Raw genomic sequence first — 16,710 nt, 5'->3', positions numbered from 1 at the left:
TTTTTTTTTTTTTGAGACGGAGTCTGGCTTTGTCTCCCTGGCTGGAGTGCAGTGGCCGGATCTCAGCTCACTGCAAGCTCCGCCCCCCGGGTTTACGCCATTCTCCTGCCTCCGCCTCCGGAGTAGCTGGGACTAAAGGCGCCCGCCACGTCGCCCGGCTAGTTTTTTGTATTTTTAGTAGAGACGGGGTTTCACCGTGTTAGCCAGGATGGTCTCGTGATCCGCCCGTCTCGGCCTCCCAAAGTGCTGGGATTACAGGCTTGAGCCACCGCGCCCGGCAAGCGGCAGGCCACCTTCTAAGATGGTCCCCCGTGATCCTGCCTCCTGGCACTCACACCCTTATGTCATCTGCCCCGCTTCCTTGAGTGTGGGCTGGACCTAGTGGCTTGCTCCCGAGGAAGGAAACACAGCAAAGGTGATGGAATGTCACATCTGTGATTCGTAGACAGACTTTCTTCTTGTGAGCAGACACTGTCTTTCAATGGCTTTCAGGAAGCTGGCAGCCACGTTGGAGAGGCCCATACGGCATGGCCACCACAGCCGGCAAGGCATGGAGGCTCTCAGTCTAGCAGCCCGTGAGGAACTGCATTCTGCCAGCAACTAAATTACTGAGCTTGAAACAACCCCACATGAATCTTGAGATGAACCCACAGCCCCACGTGACACCCTGATCACAGTCTGAGAGAAACCCCGGAGCAGAGAACCCCGTAAAGATTCCTGTCCCACAGCAATGAGAGAATAAGTGGGTATTGTTTCTAGCTGCTAATTTTGGAAGTAATGTGTTACACAGCTGTAGATAATTAATCCACTGTCACACTGGCATACATACTCTGTAGAGAAGGGCCCTCTCCTCGGGCCGTTGATAGGGGGCCCTGCAGACAGCTCTCTGCCTCACAACCCATGTTGTTGTGAACTTCCTCCTAGAGCACAGGCCTTGAGGTGGAGTGTTTTGAGGAGAGGAGCCCAGAGGACAGAGCCCTGTCTCCAGCTGTCCTACCCAGGCCCCCTGCCCTCAGCTGGGCAGAGGAGGAAAGTGGGAGAGGCTGCCTTGTCCTCAAGGAGCCACAGCCGTGAGTCCTTTCCAAAGAGCAATCCTCCCAGGGCTGGGAACTCCAGGCCTGTCTGGAGCAGGGCAAGTTTTCCAAAGCACATCCACTTCCCCTGTCTCCCCTGCTCTCACCAGTACCCCAGGGAGGACAGGGAAATGACACCAGTCATCTGCAAGACTGTCAGAAGCTTTGCCTGATCAAGTCTCAACAGACCTAAAAGGTAACCGTGTTCATACCCATTTTACTACTTGAAATTATTAGTAGAATTTATTCATCAGAATGACTTAGCAGCAGAGACAGGATTTGAACCTGTGTGACTCAAAGCCCATGCTAATTCCGCTTGTTTTACAAAAGGAAAACTGAGAATCAGACAGTTTGAACATTCTGATGGCACCCACAGGTAGCCCCACTCAGTCCTTCCTGGATACTGTCATCAGGGATTAGGGTTTTTAAAGATCGAGGGGAGAGGACATGCAGGATGGAGCAGGACTGTAGGAGCCCAGGCCTTGTCTGGCAAGAGTGGGTCTCCCTCCTGCTCTCTATCAAGTCATCGTGCCAACCAGCAAAGTTGAATTATTAAAACTCCTTTCTGGGGTACCACACGAATTTTTCCCCACTGAGACTCAGAGAAGAAGGGCAGCCACTCCCACCACACAATATTAAAATGTCAGGAGTTTAAGGCCTGCGTTGGTTGAGTCATAAGTTATCAGCACCCAGTGAGGGCCGACAGAATGCCTCCCTTAAATTATTAAGCAGAAAGCGTCAGACTGTAATATTTTGCTAAACCAAAGTACAGACACAGACAAAGATGTCATTTCAATATTTGAAACCAGCAAGTTTAATTTAAAATAAGAGCAAACCAATAAGCTCAGAACATAGCAGCGTATGAGAGGAAAATTATACTGTGAGAGGAAAAAAAAGTGGAAGGACTTAAGAAATTTATAAAAGTAATCTCCAAGTGGAAATTAGAAATCAAGGCCTAGAAACAGAATAACACAAAAGAAATATTACTGTCCACTTTCTAAATCAATATAACACTGCTCCACGCCGGAATTACCATGGTAACTCAAGTAAAAAGAATCAAGCAATTCTTATTATTTCAAAATAAAATCACAGCCTGAAGCCTGGGTTTTATTACAACCACTGATAGATCGCTGGCTTGTATTTATCTGAAATATTGCTTTTCAATCAGCTGGTTTATGAATGTACACAGGCCTCTCACCAGCCCACTTACCACCCCATTTTGAGGCTAGGGGCCAACCAATGAATTGATTCTCACCTCGCTGCATCTGCATATATGCCCAGGTCTAAGTCAGCTCTGGGAACACAGAGCATCACATCCTTTCAAGCTGTCTAGTGGCTTTGCAGGACAGAGAGAAAAACCTGAAAGAGGCAATGGGGACTGACCTCATTATGGTCCCTCCCCTGCCAGGGTTGCTCTGGGAGGAATAGAGCTGGGCTCCCATGGCAGCCCCCCTCAAACTGCCCATAGCAAGCTTCCTTCCACCCGAAGTCATCTCGAAGGTTCCTCACCCTTCCTTGAACTCTGAGAGTCTTTCTCTGTATCCTCACGTCTGACAGCTGGAAAAGGGAGCAGACAGAGCACAGAGAGTGAGCGCACTGACTCTGCAGTCAACCTGCTTGGGTTCACAGCCCAGTTCTAGCACTCTTGAGCTGTAGGAGCTGGAACCAATTACTCAATCTCTTTGTACAATAATTTTCTCATCTGTAAAATGAGGGTAATAGTAGCTTCTTCCTAAGGTTCTTAGGGGTATTAAATGAGATTATACATGGAAGATGCTTGGTGGACTGATTACAAAAATGACCCCAATTCGCTACCCTTCCCCATAGCCACACCATTTGTTATATGACTTTCACCTCCTACCTTCAAGAGCAGAATCTGCTTCTCCACCCTTTGAACTTGGGCTGGCCTTGTGATTTATTTTGCCCAATAGAATGCAGCAGAAGTGACAACATCTCAGTGCCAAACTTTGGCCTCAGAAGCCTTGTGTAGGCCAGGTGCGGTGGTGCGTGGTGGCACACATTTGTAATCCCAGCACTTTGGGAGGCTGAGGCAGGTGGATCGCTTGATCCCAGGAGTTCAAGACCAGTCTGGGCAACATAGTGAAATCTCATCTCTACAAAAAATATGAAAACTAGCTAGGCATGGTGATATAGTCTCAGCTACTTGGGAGGCTGAAGAAGTTGGATCACTTCAGCCCAAAAGGTCAAGGCTGCAGGAAGCTGTGATTGTGCCACTGCACTCCAGTCTGAACAACAGAGCGAGACTGTCTCAAAAAAGAGAAGCCTTGTGTGCTTCCATACCTTCTGGACCGGTCTCTGCCATAAGAAAAAGTCAGACAAGCCTACTGGCTAATGAGGGCCTCACAGTCTTTTCACGCCCAGCATCCAACTGATCAGCCATCCTCCATCCTCCAGGTGTGAGTGAGCCCAGCTGAAACCAGAAAAACTGCTCAGCCAAGCCCTGCTTAAATCACTGACCCACAGATTTTCAAGTTAAATAAATGCTTATTGTGTTGAGGCTCTACATTTTAGGGTAACTGATTACGCAGCAATAACTACTTGATACATATAGACGGCACAATGCCGCACTTTTAAGTAAGGGTTCAGTATAATGATAGCTATTGTGTTTTATGACTCCTAAAGGCTGAGAGGCCAAAGCCAAAAGATCATACTGTAACTGTGCAGAGAGCAATGTCAATTCACGCAAGCATGAAACTTTCTGGTTTACCAAGTGTGTGCTTGGACATAAAGTGCTAGTTAGGTGTTTCACCCTTTGTAGGGATGAGAAAACTGAGGCCCAGTGCATTGCCTGAAGTCACACAGCAGTCAGCTGGGACAAAACCCAGGTTTTCTGATTCATGCTAGCAGACTACACCTGAAGACAGGAGGCCACTCAAGAAAGCTCAGTTGACCTCCAGGGGAAGGGACGGAGGGAGGAGCTAGTGATCTGAGCCCATGGGCCTTCACACTGGGCAGCTGCCCCTGCAACCTGAACCAACCTACTCACTCCTCTCACACCACCTGCTTTTACTTTTCCCCTAATTGTATCAGCGACTGTGGACTCCTGCCTTAGACAGAACAGGAAATGAACACACACCCACCAGTGGTGAACAAACTTGTTGCTAGGTTTGGTGGATGTGTCTCTGAGCATGGTCTGGAATGGTCTTGGAGAAACCTCAGCCAACTAAAGGAGAAAGGGCATGTCAGGCAAGGAGGACATTGGAGCAAGGAAATAGAGGCAAATACTGAGTCTTCATGGAACCCAAAACCAGAGTAGACATACTAAACCTGCATAGTTTAGTGTGATGGTCAAAGTAGCAGTAGGCCTCAGGCAGGTTGCCAGGGTAGCAGAGGTTTGGTCAGACTGGTTTTAATGAGCACCAGGAGAAAGATAGTAGGTGAGATGAGAATGGCAGTAGCAGAGGACAAAAAGGTAGGTCCAGAGTCCCAGAGGAATGCAATCCGGTGATGTGCTGATGCATGCTTAACAACCAAGTCTTTGGGAAAACACCCTGATTTGTAGAGTTTGCTTATGTCCATGGTACAAATTGTGGCTGATTTCAAGCTACCAATGCAGTGTCTCTGAACTCAGAGTTGGGAACAGACGCACAGAATATCTTGCAAGCCAGGACAAGTTGACTCCACTGGTGTAGTCCAATCCCAAATATGGGCCTGCCAGGAAAACTCACTCTAGCAGCACCACAAAGAGCTAAGCCTGGGAATGGGAGGACATTTTGCATGTCTCAATGTCCTCCAACTCCAGACAGGACAGGGAAGCAAGATGGGATACATGCCATAGGAACCTCTGGGGCTTCTCCACTTCAAAAGGACCAGGACAGGTGAGTGTCCGTCAGCATCTTTCACCTTACATCTGAGGATAGAACTGTATCTTCTGGACCGTCAGTAGGCTGGCAAGGGGTAAAACTGGGACACCCAAGCACGTGGTCCGTGGTCCCAGTCCAGCTGATGTTTGCTGTCATCAGAGTTTTCTACCACCCAGCCTCATCACGCCTCGGGGCTAGGGCAGAAGGCATGGCGAAAAGATGCTGATGCTCTAGGCTCCAATTCCTCATGGAACCCTAGGCAGCCCTTTTGCCCTATTTGAACCTCGACTTCTACCTATAAATGGAGGAATTTGCAAAGAGTGGTTTTAGAGACCTCTTCCCAAGGTGCCACCTGCCGTGGGGAGATATCTGGACGTGGGCAAGTAGTGAGGTCAGCCTGCCTCCCAGGCAGCAATGATTAAGGGCCATGATAAATAAACTGGCAGAGTGAGGGTGCAGACCCAGTGCTTACCAGTGAACAAAGCACTGGACTGGACACAGAGTTATTTCAGATCATACTGTAACTGAACACGGAGCAATGTTGCTCCACACAGCCATGAGGCTTTCTGGCTCATCAAATGTGTACATGGACAGTATCTCACTTAATCCTGAGTATAATCCTGTCAATTAGGTATGGCTATTCTCACTGTAGAGATGAGAAGGTAGAGAGGCAAAGGTTTGAAGGCAAGCAACCTCTACACTGGGTGGGCGTGGAACACAAAATCACAGTGGACATACTGGACCTGCATAGCTTAGTGCAATGACAGAGGTGGCAGCAAGTCAAACAGTACCTGGCTCACTGGGACACCCATGTCCTTTCCTCTACCTTCTGCCCTAACATCTTCTAGTCTTCTCAGTGTCCCTGAATAGGGCTTTCTGGGAGGCCCTCCAGACCCTGGAGATGGATCCAGCAATGGCCTTGGCCTCTCTGCTACATGGGGGCACAGCTCTGGAGGGATCTCCTAACTCCCTGGACCTGCATCTGCTCTAGACTCCAACATGGCTCAAGTCACTGGTCCCCAGCCTTCCCTAGCTGCACCATCACAGCTCTGCCTTCTGCTCAGACAGCACAACCTGTCTAGCCACGGCCACCTCCCAATTGTGGCAGCCTCGCCCTGGGCCATGGCCGAACCTCGTGTTTCCTTTGCCATGACCACAGGGAGTCAACTGCCAGTACTCACTGGCAATCATCCATCTGTTCCAAGGGTGAGAGACCAAAATAGACCTCCTCTTGGTGCTGCCCACAAATAGGGCCTGCTGTGAAGTTCCTTAAATGGAAGCTCATGGGGCAGCCGCCTGGTCTGACTCTGGGACACAGGGTGACACAGGGTGGAGTAAGGCATCAATTCTCGGGAGGGAGAGGCAGGTCCCAGCTCTAGGGAAACGTCCACTTTCATGTGCTAAAGGCATCTTTGTGGGACATGTTCAGAAACAGACAGCAAGAGAAAAAGGCAGTTCCCACAACCACAGAGGCCAAGTGAGTGGCCATGCCAGCACTGAGCCCCGGCATCCAAAGGGTGAAGCTTTTAGGCGAGCAGCAGCCAGTGATCTCAGCTTCCCCCAGTCCTAATGCTCCTGAAAGGCTCTCTCCTGCTCTCTGTAATTGGGCATCAGTAGTTAATGCAGTATTGACTGCATTACACGCTCCCGTGCCTCCCCTCACTAATGCCAATTGCATCACCTTGTACAGTCACCGGCTTGCTTAGCCAATAGCCGTTAAAAGCAATCCAAATCATGAATCATATGGGAAACTTTTAGCAAGACACCACCATCCAAGGAGACAATTTACAGTTGAGTTAATCTGGGTACATTAGCGAGACATGGATTCTGGACGACAGACCAATTTATGTTGTTTCCCTGTCCCCCTCTTAGTGCTGCTCTGTGTGAGCAAATGAATGGAAGAGCAGGGAACAGAGAAGCACCTGCTTCTTCACCCAAGGCTCGTGTGTGTGTGGGGGGGGCGGGGGAGGTTACCCATCTTTACAGACACTCTGCCTGGCTAAGTTTGGGCAGAAAGGGGAAGCAGCTGTATGTGCAGCTCAGGATGTGATGCCTCATTCCCAGCAGAAAGGAATGGTTATGGTAGATGCAGATGGTAACCCTCCCACTCCCCTGCTTCTAGGCACTGGGCAAGTGCACGATTTGGTTCCCACCCTGCCAGACTCACAAGGCCTTTACCAGGCCTCAGCAGGCAGCAGTGTCCACTTGGCTCTGCCTTCCTGCTGATGGGCTGGGGTCTCTGGCATGGAACAGCATCAGGGCCTGCCTACCTCTCCAGGGTTGGGACAGTGGTGAGCACACTCTGCCAGGAGAGGCCCCAGGACTCTCTGTGGCCTAGAACATGAGGGTCTATCCTAGGAAATCCTACTGGTGGCCCAGCAAGGGCTGGTTCGTACCCAAGCATAGCCATGTGCCGGCTCTGGTGGATCAACTGAGTCAGCTGTGGAGGCTGTGCTCCTAGCAGTCATTAACAATTGAAGACTCCGCTGTCTGGTCCTCCTCAGTCCAGCTTCACTCTCTTGGGTATTTTTACTTATTAAAAATGCTCTAGGAATCATGTCTGGTGTTAGTTCCACAACCCGCCTGCTGCTTCCTGTGGTCATCCCCATCTTCCTGCTGGGCCTTTGCAAAGACCGTTTATACCCAGCCCTGCCTTTCTCTTGTGTGCACCTGACAGTATCCGAGCATCCCCAGCTGGATGCCCCAGCATCCTCTCCTGCCCAGTCCCCCACATACCAAAGCTCTCACTGTTCTTGGGCCCTCTCAGACTCTCTGCTGTCTGCTCCTACTCAAAGGCCTCTTCTCAAACAGCCCAAGGGCTCATTTGACTTGGGTAGGGTTCAGAGCTGTAGCTCTCTTTGCTCCCCTGGGACTTTAACCCTCCCCAAAAGCCCACTGCCTGGTGCCAGCCCAAGCCGCAGGTGCCAGGGGAAGAAGGGCCATTTCTCCGGGAAAGTTGGAGCTCAGCTGCCTTTCGCTGACAGGCAGACCCAGCAGTATTTAGAAAGCCTGGACCCTGAGTTCCAGTAAAGTGGAGATGGCTAGGCCAAGAGCAAGCATCCAAATGAAAGCAATTAATCTTAAAACTCAAAGTTTAACCATTTGCAAAACAGATCTTTCCGTCTCTGTGGTGACCCTTCACTGCTCGACCTAATGGATTACTTTATTAATAATGCACTGTGCTTAAAAGCAAAAAAAAAAAAAAATTTTTTTTCTGACGATTCAATACTTCAGAAAGTCTCTTAAACCCGTTGCTACGGCAAAACGATTGATATTTTATTATCTTTCAGAAGTGCAACATGAAAGCCCTGCAGCCCAGCAGAGCGGGAGCTTTGGTCCTCGGCAGCTGGCAGACCCGACTTCAACCAGAGGAGCCCCAGCCTCTCCCGACAAGATGCTGTCAGGTGGAGAAAAGGCGTTGGGGGTGGTTAATAGCAGCCCTGAGTCCCTGCTGCAGCCAGACAAAAGGTGCTGTATGCAGGGAACGCACTCTTTGGGGGACCTGGGGGTGGGGGAACGCTGCCACCCAGTTCAGATAGCCACCTGCTGAGAGGGCAGAAGTGTTCAGGAAGGAGTTAGGTGGTTGGTTTGGAGCAGCAGATGAGCGGATCCAGAACCTTTCTCCCTCCCCCGGTTGAAGGTGCCATCTTCAAGGTTTCCTGGAACTAGGGGAGGCCAGACTCCTCTTAACAGGGAGTGGAGTGCAGACACATGAGCAGAAAGGTTGCTTTTGAAAGACAGCTATAGGCTGGGCAGGACAAGAATAGGTGGCTGCTTAGGACCCCAGTGGCTGCTTGTGCTGTAAGAGACCCCAGAGCCCAGCAGCTCCATGGTAGTGGGCACCATATTGTTTAGACTGGACAGGCTGGGGATGCAGGGGCATCTCTGGAGCTTGTTTCACAGCTCTAACAGAAACCAGAAGAAACATTTGCCCAGGGTGCTTGAGGTACACCGCAATTTGGAGGCAGGGAGCTGGCTAAAATGACCTCCAGAAATCCATTCCCACTCAAGGCTCATCTGAAACCCTTTGTATTATCTCAGAGCCAGAGGCATCATGAGGTGCCTGGGCAGAGCAAGATCCTGGGTGCAGGTAGGGGGTGTCATCTTGTTGGCATGAGACCAATCTCCCTGGCCTGAGGCCTCCCATGTACAGAGCCTGAGTCTTCTGGATTCCTGGCTTGGGCCTGGGGAGCCAAGCATGCTAAATAACCTCTGCTAAAGATGAACCCTACATGCTCCCCATAGTGACAGTATCCCCAGGTACCAAGGAAGTGCCCTCTGCCCTGGCTTCTCCAAGCCCTTCATTTTTACCAAGAGGGAAAGTGAAGCATGACTGTTCCAAAGTAACACGAGGAGTTCGTGATGAAAGGTACTAAATCAAGGTCTCCTCCCTCCCTGTCTGGCCTGACCCCAGATCCCCTCTTCTCCTTTTCATTCTATATGAAGTTCTCCGATGGCCTACATGGGGCTCCAAGGAAGGGGTCCTTGTGAATAGAGAAGACATACTGAAGATGATGTCCCACCCCAGCTAGCCTAGAAGCACTGAGGTTTCCCCCATCCTTTCTCTTCCTACACGCATACTGAGAGCCACAGAGCCTCCGAGATGCCACCCCCAGGCCAGATACTTCAAATTCCACCTCCCTGCTGGATGTCTCAGAAGGTGGTAGGCAGCCTGGGGGCATCAGCGCCTGGCAGCAGCAATGCGAGCATCCTGTGTGACCCTGAGCAAGTCACTTAGCTTTGCGTTTTCACCAACTGGTCACATCAATAACAACAACGCTGCCCCGGGGCAGAGGGCATGGGTCCAGCGGGCACGGGCCCAGCAGAGACTCCTGAGTGGAAGGTCAGAGGATGGCCACTACAGTCACTTTAAGAGGATTCTCGCTGACTCAAAGCAAACCTACCCTTTTGGTACCTCACCAATCGCAGAACGCTGGCAGCAGCGAGGACAGCAACAATCACAAATGCCCCTACACCACCAACACACAGGCCTCACCTACAGGGCCGGAGGTCCTGGGACAGCCAGGGTACTGCCTCTCTCCTGACCCTGGGGACTCATCTTAGGGCACCCACTTGGCTTTCCCCTCAAGGGGGCTGGGATCCCCAGCCTTCTAGGACACTTAACTGCAGGGCACTCCCTGCCAGGAAGGCTTTGGGGTCTGTGGGACCACCTGCTAGTGGCTTCCAGCAGCTATGGGCTCCTCTGTTCCGACCTTTCCCGTGCCCTGCAGTTTTCTAGGGCGCATTGAGGCTCTATCACGGAAGGTTCGTGCCATTCTCGCAGCCGCCCCCGCACGAGTGCTACTGGCCGGCGGTGGGACACTTTCTTCCTCTGGGCCAAACTCCCGCCTCCGCGCTCAAAGAGACAGGGAGATAGCGAGCCAGCACAAGAGGTGGCTCTCTTTCTCATCGAGTCACTCTCATGGAGATGTGCCCCGAGGGTCCAAACCGCCTTCCCCTCGCCTGCTGGGCACCCCGGCTTTCGCGCCGTCCTCCCGCGCTCCCGCTTGCCCAGAGCTCTGGAGTCCGATTCTCCCCGAAGCCGCTGATTTGCTCAGCGCTCAGCGCCTCTCGGGTTACGCGGCGGCGGGGGCGAGGGTGATGGCTGCGGTGTGAGCAGCAGCCGCAGAGACGAAATGCTCAAAGCGAACCGCCGCTGCGCGGAGATCGCAGGGGAGCCGGAGCCTCCACGAGGCCCAGCGGCGCAGCACACGGCCGGTGCACAGCTCCTAGGCTCGCGGCCGGGGTCCGCGGGACGTGCGGCCCGGGGCGCATGCAGCCCGGGGCTCGCCCACCTTCTCCCTGGGCAAGTTCCGCCCGGCTGTCCCCCGGTGCTTCCCCCTGCCCCAGCCCTGGTCCCAAGCGCGCCGCCCGCCCCGCAATCCCCGCACAGGCCAGCAGGTGTGTGTCCACGTTCCCGCGCGTGTGTGCCTGCGCGCCGCGGCGGGGGGCAAGGGGGAGAGGGGGTGAGGGGCGTCGAGACCCCGGCCCGCCACCTACCGTCCTCCTTGTCCAGCACCATCATCTCGGGCGCTCCGTGTCCAGACGCAGCTAGGCTCGGCCGGGAGAAGGGCGCCGACTCCGGGCGCGCTTCGGCGGGGCGGCTGGTCCTCGGGCAGCTAGCGGGCTCTAATTACCCGCTTGTCCGGCTCTTAACCTAGATTGCACTCAGCTAGAATTACATTCAGGAGTGAAGCACTTCGCAGATACAAAAGCAGTCTCACCTACTTTTGTGCCTCAGAATTGCAAGGAACTACGAACTGCAATTTAGAGAGAGCGAGGGAGAGGGAGAGAGAAGGGGGAAAAGAGGATCAGAGCCGTTTCTTTGATTCTCACCTTCTAAATGGCTCAATTTGCCCAGTATAATCTGTCTTAATGTAATTGCATTTGATAGCTCATAACCCTGGCTCTGGCAACGACACAGCTTTCAGCCTCATAAAGTGTTTTCCCCTCGGATTTAATCTGAATCTCAATCTAAAATTATATTCAAAGAGATGGGGGAATCTCGCGGCCGTCTCCCGCTGCCTTTCTCCCTCAATGTATGAGGTTTGCACTCCTGCTACTGAATAAATGCACACATTTCCCGAGGCCCCCTCCCTCCCGGGTTAATGGGGGAGTGGAGACGCACGGCTGCCCGGCTCCGTAGCGCCACCTGGAGGCCTCTAGGTCCAGTGAGCGTCTCTCCTCGGATCCCAGAGTCGTGGTCTTCAATGTTTGTCAGGAGGATGCACCCCATGTATTACTCCCAGGCCCTCAGCCTTGACTTTTGTCTCCTCTTCACGCAATATTTCTCTGATCACATCCTTTCCCTTCCTACCAGCTCTTCCCGGGGTTTCTGGTTGCTTCCCGGATTGTCTGGCAAAGTTAACCGTCTTCAGGGCACAAACAATCCTACCCTGAGTCTTACAGCACTACTCCTGACCCCAGCAGCATCCCCAAAAGCATCCTGACTCCATGGAGTGGGAGAGCTTATCTCAATTTCTCTCGAAGTAAGCCAAGGCCTGGCCTTGAAAGCCTTTCTCATTCTACAAATACTTACTGAGCATATATTATGTGCCAAGCACAGTTCTAAGGCACTGGGGATACAGCACTGAACAAAACAAAGATTCCTGCTACTATTATGAAATTGACAATTCTTGCTCTGTAACTCATAAGGCAGGAAAAGAGATAGTGTCCATCTCTTGTCCTGGACCCTGCTTCTCCCCAGAATCCTGGGGCTGATATTCTGGCTGCCTACCCTAGGAAGGCAACCTACTCACCTACTTTTTTCTTTTATTTCTTTTTTCTTTTTCTTTTTTTTTTTTTTAAGATGGAGTTTCGTTCTGTTGCCCAGGCTGGAGTGCAGTGGTGTGATCTTGGCTGACTGCAACCTCTGCCTCCCAGGTTCCAGTGATTCTTCTGCCTCAGTCTACCAAGTAGCTGGGATTACAGGCACACACCACCACGCCCAGCTAATTTTTGTATTTTTTTAGTAGAGACGGGGTTTCACCATATTGGCCAGGCTGGTCTCGAACTCCTGACCTCACGATCCACCCACCTCGGCCTCCCACAGTGCTGGGATTACAGGCGTGAGCTGCTGTGCCTGGCCGGAAGGCCACCTACTTTTAAATCCGAAGTCTTTTTTCTTTGCCTAGACAGTACAGAGTTCCCGGGTGGGATAGAAATAATGATTTTTCTCCAGTTCAAGGAGGGCTCCAGACAGATGTGTTGGAGGCTTGGTCCTGGCAATCACTTCTGAGGACTAGACCCAGAGAAAGGGAAAGGGGCTGAAGGGCCACCAGTTGGGATTTTATCTCATCTCTGCCAATTACCAGCAGTGGACCTTAGCAAGTCTCTTTCTTTATCTGGGCCTCAGTTTTCCTGGTTGTGAAGTGGGGGACTTACTCTTCCTGCATCTATGGTTGTTGTGGGGATCAGGTGAGCTAATGCATGTTAATATGCTTTGTAAACTGTGGCACTCCAGACAATGCAGGGGGTTTGGGGGAGACTGGTTTGAAGGAGACCTGGAGGCTAGGTCTTACCCCTTAAACCCTGGGAGGCCCCAGTGCTTGACAGGGGTTGGGGGCAGGGGCTGCAGCCATCTTCCTCTCTGCTAGGCATGGAAGTCAGGCTTTGAGAAAACAGAAAAGCACTGCTTCTAATGAGATGCCTCATCTGCAGCTCAGAGGGTTTCACTTTCCCCTCATCTTGAATACTTAATCCTAATAGTCCTTGAGTATATTTGATGTTAAATATATCATTTTGCTCAGACTCAGCATGCCTCAGGACTACGAGCTTGATCTCTCCCCTGCCACTGCCGCCAGACCCATGCCCTCAGGGTCTGAGGGAGGCTTTGGCACCGCTGCCACTGGCATATTTGGTGCCAGCCCCTCACACCCACCAGAGCTGGGAGCTAGACAGTGTAGCAAGCACAGGGCCTTACAGGCTGGCAAGCGGCAGCTTCTTGCTGTAGAAACCTCTGTGCTACTGGAGGCATTCACTCCATCAGGGCTGCATGCAGCCTTACTACTGACCTCCAGGGGCAGCTTCTCCTCACTCTCAGGGACTGGCCCTGACCCACACACCAGGACTGGGTTAGCCGTGGCCACTCTTCTACTCTCTTGTCTGTGAGTTTGTCTGAATACCAGCTCACCTCAGCCTCCAAGGTATCTAATTGGCAGCCACATGGCTGGCATCTCTTTGGGGAGTCAGGGCCCTGTGCCCCAAACCCAGAGACCAGAGCAGGCCTGGGGTGCTCAGCAATGGGCTGCAGAAGCAGGTAGGGCATGCCAGCAGGGGACTGGGGCTGTGTGTGCCCACAGGTGGCTCTTTCTGCACCCCCAGTTGTGAGCATGGTACTCCCAAACTGATCTGGAGAGGAACCTTCACAGCAAGTCTTGGAGGGTTTGGGTGGCTTAAGCTTCCAGCCAGGAAGGGGGTTGCTGGGTTGACAGAGGCAGATAGGAACATCACTCATCCCATCTGATGTCCTCTCTCTGCTCACGCTCACGGGCAAGCAAGTAACTCCCACCCCCATACTCGCCCCACCCCCATGCTCCCCCCACCCAAGCTGCTTCTAGGTCCAGGGACACGCCCACACCACCGGAGTGGAATCCTCAGATCCCCTGGGGCTGCGGGAGGTAGTTTTCACCCAACACATTCCACAGGTGATGAGCATGTACTCTCACTTCGACAAGCCAAGAGTGCTCCAAAATGCCCTTGAAATGCCGCTGGGGATGGCAGGGAGAGGACAGCTACCAATCCCCAAGGTTAGTTTGAGGAGAAAGCGGATGCTACTGGCTGTCTTACAAATATCTGGGCAGGTCCCAGCAATTTGCCCCTCCACCTGGGAGGAAAGTCCTGAGGAAGAGTTCCTGCATTAGGAGTGGGGGTGGGAGATAGTGGGACGCAGGGCTTGAGGGCCCAGGCAGACTAGATATTCCAGAACTCTTTGGTGGAGACTGTCAGATGTGCCTCAGCCAGAGGGCCTGCACCCAACACAATGCAGCTGCCTCCAAGATGGAGTTACAGGCTAGCCACACAGGTGATGCTCAGAGAGGTATTGGGGTGATGAGGACCCCTACTCTGTGGCCACCACAGTTGACAGGACAGAGTAAACCTACAGACTTTGCAGTGCAATCAGGATGCCTGCTGGCCACGTTCAGATGCCTTGCCCTTCCCCCTACTTACACAAAAGCAGCCAATGCACAGAAATTTGCAACCCGCTGGAGTGAAGAAGTGCACAGTCGGCAAACTTTTCCTCTTTTGGTTTCTGGAGAGCCTGGACAGATCTCCTTGTAAGCTGCAGTTACAAATTGTTAGGCCTTATGGAGGCCCAAGCCAAATCTGCACCATAGCAAAGAAATCTCCCCTACCCCTGCACCACAGCCCTGAAAAGGTTGTGGGTGCCCACTGACCAACTGTCCAAGTTTGCCTTGTGACTCAAGGGTTTCCTAGGATGCAGAATGTTCAGTACTAAAATTGAGATCGCCCTGAGCAAACAAGGACAATTGATCACTATAGTGAGTGGTGGTAGGGTGGGCCAAGGGACTAGCTAGGGTAGAGAGGAAGGCCAGGCTGCCTCTCAATCCCAAACCTCCCAGCTTCCTGCCCCAGCACTTCATCCTTCAGGCACTAAGGGATTGTCCCAGCCTCGGTGGCGGATGGTCTCTGGGTGAGCCAGAGCTGTGAGTTCTTCCAAGAGACTGGCAGTGGAAAGTGTAGGAGTTGGACCCAGGGATGGATGGAAATTTTGTGAGGTCCAAAGCTGACTGCAGTTTGGGCGTGGGGCTCTTTAAGAAAAGGACTACAAGCCTACTAATACTAAATTACCACCAAGGACCTGGCAGCTGAAGGAACCTGAAGACCCTAAACTTCACTAACTTCAAGGTGAAACCACCTCTAGTTGGATCTGATATTTTGGACTAGATGGCCCACCCACCTACCCCAGCCAGCGTGGCACTTCCCAACATACCAGGCTGGGTGAACTGATGGCAGCTCCCTCCCCAGCCCTGCCAGGGGCGGAGGCAATGTCACCCATCCCGAAGCTATAGATTGCCAGACCGCAGGGACACTGTTGGTTTGACAGCACCCTCACCCCTGCACCTGCAGGATCTGTGGGCACCCCTACCCTCCCACGGGGATCCGTTCCGCAGTAGGGTGCGCAAGGGGAACGTGCAGACACCCAGAGAGGCTGGGAGACTGGTTGGCAGTGGGCACTGCCTGGAAGCCCGCGGTGCGGGTTGCGGAGGCGCTCCGGATGCCCGCAAGGCTGCAAGAGTCCGTGAGAAAGTTCCTGGCCGGAGCGCGCAGGGCTGGCGGCCTCGTTGGGACCGGGAGACTTCCTAATCCCGCGACGAAGCCCGGGCGCTGAGCCTGGCACCGCCGAGCCTGGCACCGCCGACCCCGGCACCGGCGCACACATCCAGCCGCCGCGCTTCCGGGAAGGCACCCATTAGCCGGAGGCGGCCCGCGGGTGCTGAGGGCGCTGCCACCGCTAGCGGGGTGGACTCCGCAGGGCCAGCGCCGCAGTCTCCGCCCCGCGCCCCTAGCCCCGCGCGCCGGGCACCTACCGTCCTCCTGGTCCAACACCATGGTCCCTGAGGCTCCAACCGGACTAGCGCCGAGGACACTGAGGAGCTAGCGGCTCCGACTCCTGCCGCCGGGCGCCTGCGCTGCTCCCGCCGGCCCAGCGCTGGTGCCAAGTCCCGAGAGCCGCGGCTGCCAACGGGGGCAGACCGACCGGAGTCCGGAGCGCAGCCCCGCTGGCAGGGAGCGCAGGAGGAGGGACTAGGGGGCCGGCGAGGGGTCGAGACGGCCAGGCCGGGATCGCGGGAGCCTAGCGAGCAGCCGCTGCCCGGGCCGAGCCGCAGCCGGAGCCTGAGCCGCGCGCGCGTCCTTCCTCGGTGCGGGCCGCGCTCGCCTCAGCCGAGCGAAGGCTGCATTTCCCAGGGCCCCTCAGATTCCCCTGTTAATTAAATCAATTCATTATGCTCAGATCTGATTAGCGGCCCTTCCCCCCCATTGAATCAATTATTCAATACACAAACATAATTGCTTGGGCCAGAGGTGCCCGCCATTAGCTTATTTAACTCCAAGGACACTAATTACCCGCAGGGCACGGGAACTTTTCTCATTAATTCTGACAAAACACAAAAGCACAGCCGGAGTGTGTGCGTGTAAGGAGCTGTGTGTGTGTGTGTGTGTGTGTGTTCGCATGCCAGAGTGAGGGCTGTGTGGGGTGGTGAGCCACTGTGTGAGCTCGAGACAAGGGTGGGGGTAGGACGACTGCGGGTGTGTGTGTGCGGGTGGGAGTGTGGGCTCCGTGCCTGTGA

General features: G+C 53.4%; 1 protein-coding gene across 3 annotated transcripts in view; it reads right to left on the bottom strand.

Moving 5' to 3' along the window:
- The window catches only part of LMO1 (LIM domain only 1), a 45,116-nt gene extending 28,808 nt beyond the window's left edge, over positions 1 to 16,308 (bottom strand). For 2 of the 3 annotated variants that reach the window (XR_002725845.2, XM_023189916.1), the window contains exon 1: positions 10,898 to 11,440. Coding sequence is in view for 2 of the 3 variants with exons in the window: in XM_023189916.1 (XP_023045684.1) it covers positions 10,898 to 10,922 (25 nt within the window). In the remaining variant the exon portion in view is untranslated. Of the gene's footprint in view, positions 1 to 10,897; positions 11,441 to 15,948 lie in introns of those variants that run through there. The other variant, XM_023189917.2, reaches the window with a different exon arrangement.
- Between the last annotated feature and the right edge of the window lie 402 nt (positions 16,309 to 16,710).

Source organism: Piliocolobus tephrosceles, chromosome 13, assembly GCF_002776525.5.
Source record: "Piliocolobus tephrosceles isolate RC106 chromosome 13, ASM277652v3, whole genome shotgun sequence".
Classification (NCBI taxonomy): domain Eukaryota; kingdom Metazoa; phylum Chordata; class Mammalia; order Primates; family Cercopithecidae; genus Piliocolobus; species Piliocolobus tephrosceles.
The sequence above is the reverse complement of the archived record's forward strand: the minus strand, read 5'-3'. Positions and strand labels throughout refer to the sequence as shown.